This window comes from Aplysia californica, unplaced genomic scaffold, assembly GCF_000002075.1.
Source record: "Aplysia californica isolate F4 #8 unplaced genomic scaffold, AplCal3.0 scaffold00040, whole genome shotgun sequence".
NCBI classification, from domain to species: Eukaryota; Metazoa; Mollusca; class Gastropoda; order Aplysiida; family Aplysiidae; genus Aplysia; species Aplysia californica.
Window position 1 is genome coordinate 933,466 of NW_004797310.1, and position 8,630 is coordinate 942,095.

Sequence of the window (8,630 nt, forward strand, 5' to 3'; positions counted from 1 at the left end):
TTTGATGATGTTCTTGGCTGTCTGTTGTGATACTGGGTTGTGTGGTTGTGTTTGTGATGCTCCCTTCTTGGCAAGGGTGTCTGCTCTGCTCTGCTTTTTTAAACTAGGAACACCGTGTCCGGCTGAAAGATACACCCTAGCGGCAACCCACCTAAACGCCGTGTCACCAAAAACTTCCGAGGTTTTTTTTTATGTCACTGACTTATGCTTAAGATAGAAGACTCTACTTTAATTATCGTTTATCTTGTAAACAATTCTTGCACAGAAAACAAAATTTGTACAATCACATCCACCCCTTTTTCCCCACCTTCACCCTTCCCTCAACCTTGAGCATCAACAAAAAGGCGTCTTTTTGTCAATTGTTACTGTCAAGCAGCTGCTATTTGAGCAGTTCTGCCAAGGATTTCGTATATGTCTGTGATGTGTGTGTGTGTGTGTGTGTGTGTGTGTGTGTGTGTGTGTGTGTGTGTGTGTGTGTGTGTGTGTGTGTGTGTGTGTATGTGTATGTGCGCTCCTGCGCGCGCGTGTGTGGTGGAAAGGGTGGGGAGGGGGGTATTAGTGTTCCTGCAATCGAATACAATATTTACAAAAAAACATCTTGACTAATCCAAAATTTGCCTGATGGCATCACTTACCCATGGGTAGACATTGCGGATAAACTTGCATGGGTCTGCCTGGTACCGAGCGTTTTGCTTTATAGAGAAAACAATTAACAATAAAGGTCATGGTCGGGGTGCATACTTTTCAGATCTGTATCTTTTAAACGATTTGACTCCGACAATTGCTCCAAATTTGGGCCCTGATACAAGCGACCTCATCGTTCAAGCAATTATTTCTAATCATGTTCAGAAAAAACGGTGTCCTAATACCAACAGAATCAAGTTTGACATCCTTTGTTCGTGCTTGTCAAAAGAGGCAGCCTGCTGTTGTAAGCAATATTATTTTTATAAAAGTCAAATTGAGCTCACTAATGTGATTCTGTAACAGGATGGAATTGAGAGCAATAGCGAGGGAACAACACAATAAAATGAAAGACAAAACCTTCCATGTTTCCTACATCGATGACAATAATACTGCAACCTACTTTTGTTTCACCAAATTCTAGAACCTTCTATTTTGATAAATGGTATCGAAGAGTTCTAAGTAATTGTGATATTGCGGGTTTTGGGGTTCGAGTCTCGGCTCGGTACAACGTTGTGTCCTTGAGAAAGACACTTAACCCACGAATTTCCCATTTGGCTCCGTCCTTTCGGAGAGGACGTTAACCGTTAAACTCGGAGGTCCCACCTCTAAAATAATCTTATAAGGGCGTTAAACCTGTACCATTTAATTATTTAACGAAAGAGTTCTTAAAATGTAGGTCTAGATCTAGATCTGTTATTTAGTTGCAGATTTAGAAGTGCATTTCGCGTTGTCGCAGAGACGTAGGTGTAGACTGAAGTAAGAAATAAGAATCTTCTTCGCAGAAAATTTGTCACACATGAAATCAGCTTAGCTTAGTTGACTTCAGTACAATGCCACTTATGCTAGATCTAGATTGATTGTATGAAAGGCATGCCCTATATATAGTTGATTTCTCAAACAGGACTTTAAAAAAAATTAATATTTGCTTTTTATCACCAGAGACAAAGCTGACTTCTGCTGGGAAAAAAAGTAATAAAGGAGAGACAGAGAGAGGCAAAACAACAGTAAAGACGCTGCACGACATGCAGTATGAAAAGCAGAACTGCATCAAAGACAAAGAACAAAGGAAAAGAAAACCTGTCGTTTGTAGGATTTCAAGACACCATTGGGCAGCATGCATGGAATGGAGAAAAACAAAGAAAGACACAAATCTGAAGAGGAAATCAAACTGTGCCAATGACAAAACAGCAGATGCCCCATTCTCAAGTGTGTTATTTTTTTTTTCTAGACTAAAGTGTAGGTTTGCAATGAAAACAGTGCAGAGAACAAGAAAATTAAAGTTGAAAATAAAAACCTTATCTAAGAGCAAGAAGGCAGTGAAAAGAATACTGGAATTTCCTTTTGCTCTCCTGAATGAATTGAAAGACTGATAAAAGAAAACAAAACTATTCGAATGTTGGCTTCTGGAGAAATATTAAGAAAGTACAAAATCCAGAGCAATTTTTAATTTTGTCGAACTCTCAACATAAAGAACAAAAGGAAACAGAAGAGAAAAAAAAGTGCTTTCAGCTCTGCAGATGGATAAAGTGCACATTTAGGGTTTTTTCCCATCGACCTGACAACTCGAGAATTTTGAAAGGTTTAAAAATATTGTTACCTTGAAAGAGATTTTTAAAAACCCAAAAACGTTTGTTTAATGACTTCGTAGAACATATGTACAGACAGTACCAGAGCAGTTCAAACATTTGTTTAACAAGCTGTTGGCAACGGAAGCTATTTAATAATCAGATCAAAACACTTGTGCGTGCAAGATTTGTGATAACACAGAGTTGACAGCTGACGCATTGTTTATGCATCGTGTTCATCTGAAGGTTATTCCTGCTCAAGTTTGGCCAAAACATGCATACACGGATCGTGTGATCACAGAGACTCAATCCCACGACTAAACATCACCATCGACGGGACACAACTTAAACAAGTTGAGGAATTTAAATAGCTTCGGAGCATGCTTACACATGACGAAAGATTGGACATAGGAAAATTGAAATCAGGACCCAAAAGCAAATGCAGAAACCTATAAATAGTCAGCACTACTCACCCATAAACACCTACCTATGGAAGTAAAAAGACAACGACTTATTCACAGCATATTCCTTCCAACACAGACTTACGATATAAAACAGGAAGACGAAAGACTGATAAATTAAATTTGACAGGGAATAAACCGGTTATGGAACAAGAACATCAAAGAATGAAGTGGTTTGGTCATCTGATGAGTGTCACCAAATCACCCAGCTTCACAAGCTTACAATTCTATGTCCGGATACAAGGGCAGGAGCAGACCACGCAAAACGTGGCAAGATAGCGTTATAGAGGATAGAGGTCCTCCGAAAGAATAGCATTTCAACAACAGAAGCCACCTACACTGCCCTTGATTAAAAATTGTACCCCCCCTCTCCCAACATCTAGAAGGATGAAGCAAAGTAAAAGGATCCAATCCTAGCACACTCTGAAGACATGAGACTCACTGCAACGTGGCAGAAATGGGTAGTAATGAAAGAAAATAGAAATCCCGAACGGTGAACAGAAGAAAATAAGAATCCTTATGAAGAGAACAGAGACTGGGAGGCTGATGCCATTGTGGGGTTTATTCCAGAAAACGTTTCGACAGTACAAGTTATACGATTCTAATATTGACCATCAGCTTAAGGAAAGACATGGAGCTACCTTCAAGCCAATGAAGCAAGAGTACATGTTTACGTCGCTCAAAATTGTTTGAGTAAAATGGAAGAGGAAATACAAAGCCCACACGTTGGGGCTTTGACAAATCTGCTGTCTTCACTACACTTTACTCTTATTTTATATGATCTCTTATACCGCGTGGGGTCCAGGAGAGATTCAGTTCTCGGACATGGGCCAGGTGTGTTGCTTTTCGGATCGGCATAGTGTGCCTTTGAAGGATGTCTTTGACTCCATCGATCCACCTTTTTATTAGCCTTCCTTTTGCTCCCAGGCCATCGAATCGAATCTTGTAGACCTTTGAGCCTGGCAGTTGTAGCCCTATTCTCATTACGCGCCCAAAACATCCTCTCGATATATTTCATTTCTACGCCCACTTATTGTTTGATGCCTTCGTTCTTTTATGTTGGTAACTACACCCAGTAAATACCGTCTCGACAGAATATGTTACATGCCTTCAACATTTGCATCCATGCTTCGGTTATTATTTTAGATGATATCATTAATATAAGTGTTTCATTCTTGATGGGTTTTGTTGTAAAAACCTGATAACAGTCTTTTATGTTCCCTCCTGTTACCCACTTTCTCTTCTGTTACCCACGTTTCCCCCCTGTTACCGCCCCTCTTTACGTTCATTAAAGAAATCTTGAACTTTGTTTTAAAAAGTAAGTGTGGGATTAGCTTCATCTTACTGCTAAAAGGAATAGAAATTCATATGATCACAATGTGTTTGAGCTTAGAGTGAGAATCACCAACTGAAACTCTAAAATTTTCACTGATTTTTAAATTTGGCACTTAAATCCGAAATGATTTTGCGTGGATTGTAAAACAGAAGTGCTTTAAAAAAAAATATTTTCCTGATGAATAGACCTAGTTTCACCAACAAATAGTGCATTAACCCCCACAAAACCTATTCCAGTAACACAGCTCTATGACTTCTGTTGGTAACAGGAGAGAACTTTTTACTAGGACGCTAGTGCAAAAGTTGCCCTGACGCTCTAATTTGACGGAATTAAGCTCAGAAATTTCACATTTATGTCTATAGATGGTTGATTCATTTCATCAATATTATTTCGAAACTTTTCATAAAAAATTATTTTTCGAAAAAATGAGAATCTAAAATGTGACTTCAAAAAAAAAAAAGACTCACATACACAAAAAAGTAGGAGGGGAGATAAGGACGACAGATGTTTGATAGGAAAGAAGGAGCAAACCACATCAGAGCTCCCGCCAACCACCTACGTAAGACGTCCACCTGTCTAAGACAATCACTCTCATCGACAATGGGTGGCAGTCTTACTTAGACAGTTTCTACTGTACACAATATATCAAAGTGGTTGAGGGGGGGGGGGGACCAAAGACACCCACCACGTGATTGTAGCCCCGCCCATCATGGTAAACCACCGAGGGTCTGGCCACGAATCTACTGGCAGACCACAGCCGTTCTACCGAGCAGGCGATTCTGTGGTTCCGGCGGGTGTTGAAGCTTTCGCACTGAGGATAATTTGACACATAATGATGTCTCAGGAATGGTTCATTAGTGATTATTATCGATAAAAGAAATGAAGTAAATACACTTTGAAATTCTTACTACTACTACTACTTTCTATCGCGCCCACTCTGGTAAAATAATATGTAGTCCAAGGCGCTTTACAATACCTTAATCTTTACACAAATTACATGCAAATGAACGTGTATACATTCTTTAGTATATTCTTAATACATAAGCAGACAATTTATACTTCAACACAAAATGGAGGAAAATAAAATAGTAATAAGCACATCAATAATGGACACAAGAGTAAAATAATTAACGTTTGATATAGCGGTAACAGACAGACATTTGCCAAATAGTACACCTCTCAAATGTTCTAAATTGAGTCGATTTGGGAGGGGGGGGGGGTTAAAACACATCTATTATTACTATCAAAGCACTTAAATATGACATGGGCAGCATTAAAGCGGGGGGGGGGGGGGGGGGGGTTACTGACTGGCTGTTACGATTCGACAGGATTACATGGTACTTGTAATGTTTTTAATTGTCTGGAATTTCGATTTGCCTTGACCCTGAAGTTTGAGGTTTTAGTTCTGCGTGTGTAGTAAAAGAGTTTTTTGGGTTTAAAAAAAAAATCAGTTTATCAATATAATTCAGTGCTATTTCCTGTTTGCTTGGACTTCACTTCCCAGTTAGCATGATTTGAGTTTTAGGCATTTAAGCGGATTGACTGCATAGATTGGAAGTTTGTTTTACCAAGGCCTGGCTTTTGTGCAATAGGCCTACCAAGTCGGAATCATTAAACGTGAAGATTTTTTAAAGTTATTTTTGCGAGTGCTTGTGTGCTTCACGTGTATACATGTGTGTGTTTGTGTATGTGTATGTGAGTGTGTGTATGTGTATTTGTGTGTGTGTGTGTGTGTGTGTGTGTGTGAACGAGACAGACAGACAGACAGACAGACAGACAGACAGACAGACAGACAGACAGACAGACAGTGAAAAGAGGAAAGAGTAAAAGAATGCAATGTGCAAGAAGGAAAATAGTGGAGATAAGAATGAAATAGAAACGGGAGAGAAATCTACATGTTATCACTTTCAACAGGAGTCAGTTAGCCTGGCCCACCACCATGCAGCGGAAAAAAGTAAATTATGAAGTTGATACATTGAACGAGCCTGATTGGTGAATAATTTAAATCAGTTCTCATGATTGGATGCACAAAGAAAATTAGTTTGATCATTGATGGTATCTTGGAAGCTGAACGCCAATTTCACAATTCTCATTAGTCTATTTTTCTAAAATTAAAAATCATTATTTCTTTTGCTGCTCGGTTTGTGAGATTCAATTATAGGTGTTATATACAATTTGTAACTCTTATTACAACATTACTTAATAATTTCTTAATTTTTTGGGCAGTCAATGAATATGATGATTGCTGTCTTTATTTTATTCAATTTTTATCTTATTTTATCTCACTTTATTTTATATTTTGTGTTTTGATAGATCAATACGCTATCTGTATTTATTTTCTGTGTAAAGTAAAGTTGTACCCGCATCCGATCAGGAATTTGGCGATTGCCTTGTTAGTGAGACAACTTCCTGGCCTTTGGCATATTGTGGTAGGGTGGCCAGTTCCTTTCCACGCTGCCTTTACTTTCCCAACTCGAAGTAAGGTACCCTTTACTGCTGGGTGGGCAGGAGGAGGAGAAAAAAATCCGTGTCCAAAACGGGGCTCGAACTCTGAACTTCAGCTTCGGAGACGAGAGCACTAACCGCTCCACCACCGCACCCTCATGTACCGTATTCAATATTGCACTAAAATAGTTATCCGGGCCCCACTCGGCATCCTCTCAGTTATCTGGCTCATTTGAAAAGAAAAATTCGATGACCCCTGATTAACTCCAACTGTACCATGTGGAATCCGTTGGAAATTTCATTCACTTCAAAGGGATGCAAATCTGGAAGCACTTCATTTGCGTGTCCCTTGTTTGTCCGTGGGTCCTGCATCAACAGAGGGAACGCCATGTCGTCTTACTGCGCTGAGCTGTGTTAGGGCTTGCTGTATTTTGTGAATAAATACTGCACTGTAAACTCATCTACGCAGATAAAGGCCGAGGTAGATAGATAGATGAGAAAAGGGACATTATACGTCCATCTATCATCTTCTTTACGAAATAATTTTCATAGAAATAAATACCTCCACGCACACAACAAACCAAAACAAACAGTAGCACAAAAAGATAGAGAAAAACCGTATGTGTGTGTAAGGAGGGGGGGGGGAGTATATAAACTAACACATGAAAAAAAAACAACAACCCATAAACCACCACTCCCACTCACCCCTAATAAATAGATAGTTGTAAAAATATATGTATATTTAACAAAAACAACTTACCAACAAAATCGGAGTAAAAATACCAAATATATATATATCTCTAATGCAAACTTTAGAATCCGCTTTAGCCTCTATTTCGACTGGAACGAGGTTGAAACAAACAAACCAGCTGCGGCTTTTGGATCAGCGGTTGTCAGTTCATTTTGTTATGCCACGCCGAAATTTCAAGATGTCATGGACGAACGACTTGCTTTGAAACCAGCGGCCAATATTGTCTTGATGTTCTTCTGTCTGTGTCGTTATACATTTGTACGTATTTTACAAAATATCGTCCCAGTGAGTGGGTGCTTTCCCGTTTTTTTGAGGGGGGGGGGGGTTTGGGTTTTTTTTTTGTTTGTTTATTTGTTCGTTTGTTTGATTTTGATCAGCGGTGCCGATTTAAAGTGGATCTTTTTCTGTTAGAAGCGCAACATTAAATGGAGCAATATTTGTTTGAAAAGCTTATCATGAAAGGCTGTATTGTAATTTAACAACTTTTCAACGGTGCAATAGATTTACAGTAATATAGCATTAAAATGTGTACTACTAATAGACAAAGTACATGTAGATTGATGCCCAAGGGAAATGAACATTTTAACAGAGTAGAGTATTTCTAGATTTAGTATTTTTTCCCTTCTTGTTAATCCCAATGGAATTTTTTTCCGGAAAAAAGCAGTACAAAAATAAATAAATAAAAACACCCATCAACTTTATCTCACAGATAATTAGAGGTTCATTATAAATCAAAATCCCCCGATTTTTCAGCTGTTTAAAATTTAAATTTTGATATTCTAAAAGGATTCCTAATTTACTTTTTTTATAATGAGTTAACGTGACTCGATGTTGTTAAAATAATAATTAAACACTTTTACTGTTAGAGTAAGGAAAATCACACAAATCACATAGAAAATTATTTCTGAAAAAAAACCAAACAACGAATTTGGATATCTTGAAAGAGGTAAGGAAAGGGCCATAATTATTAAGTTTATTTGTTTTGTTTTTGGGGCTTTGTTTGGGGGGGGGGGGGGCATTAAATCTTTCAGCACAAAATAATAAGTTTTTAGCCCTGTGCACATGACAAGAACATTTGAACAATATTAAGCTGTCCGGAAAGTGGAACTAAATAACATTTTTATAACAAACTTGGCAAGCAATTCATGTTCAACTAAAGTATACCCTAAGGCTAAACTTGCTTATAATATTCCTTAAATAGTTGCTTGCGTTCTTTAAGGCAGAATTTTGTCATCATAGGTTTGCCTACTCAAATAATGAATTATCTTTCTTTGTATCTGTGTGTTTGAGTTACGATTCCACCGGTTTTTTACTTTACTCTGTCTGTCTGTCCGTCTGTCTGTCTGTCTGTCTGTCTGTCTGTCTGTCTGTCTGTCTGTCTGTCTGTC

The 8,630-nt window shown here is 38.3% G+C and overlaps 1 protein-coding gene across 2 annotated transcripts in view; it reads right to left on the reverse strand.

Moving 5' to 3' along the window:
• Positions 1–8,630, reverse strand: part of LOC101860630 — a 13,129-nt gene that overhangs the window by 2,267 nt on the left and 2,232 nt on the right. Inside the window, exons 2-4 of one of the 2 annotated variants that reach the window (XM_005092057.2) lie at positions 6,768–6,915; positions 4,732–4,857; positions 636–692 (exon numbers count right to left, since the gene is read on the reverse strand). In XM_005092057.2, the coding sequence (XP_005092114.1) occupies positions 636–692; positions 4,732–4,857; positions 6,768–6,881 (297 nt within the window). In that variant the 5' untranslated portion in view covers positions 6,882–6,915. Of the gene's footprint in view, positions 1–635; positions 693–4,731; positions 4,858–6,767; positions 6,953–8,630 lie in introns of both variants that reach the window. The other variant, XM_005092058.2, reaches the window with a different exon arrangement.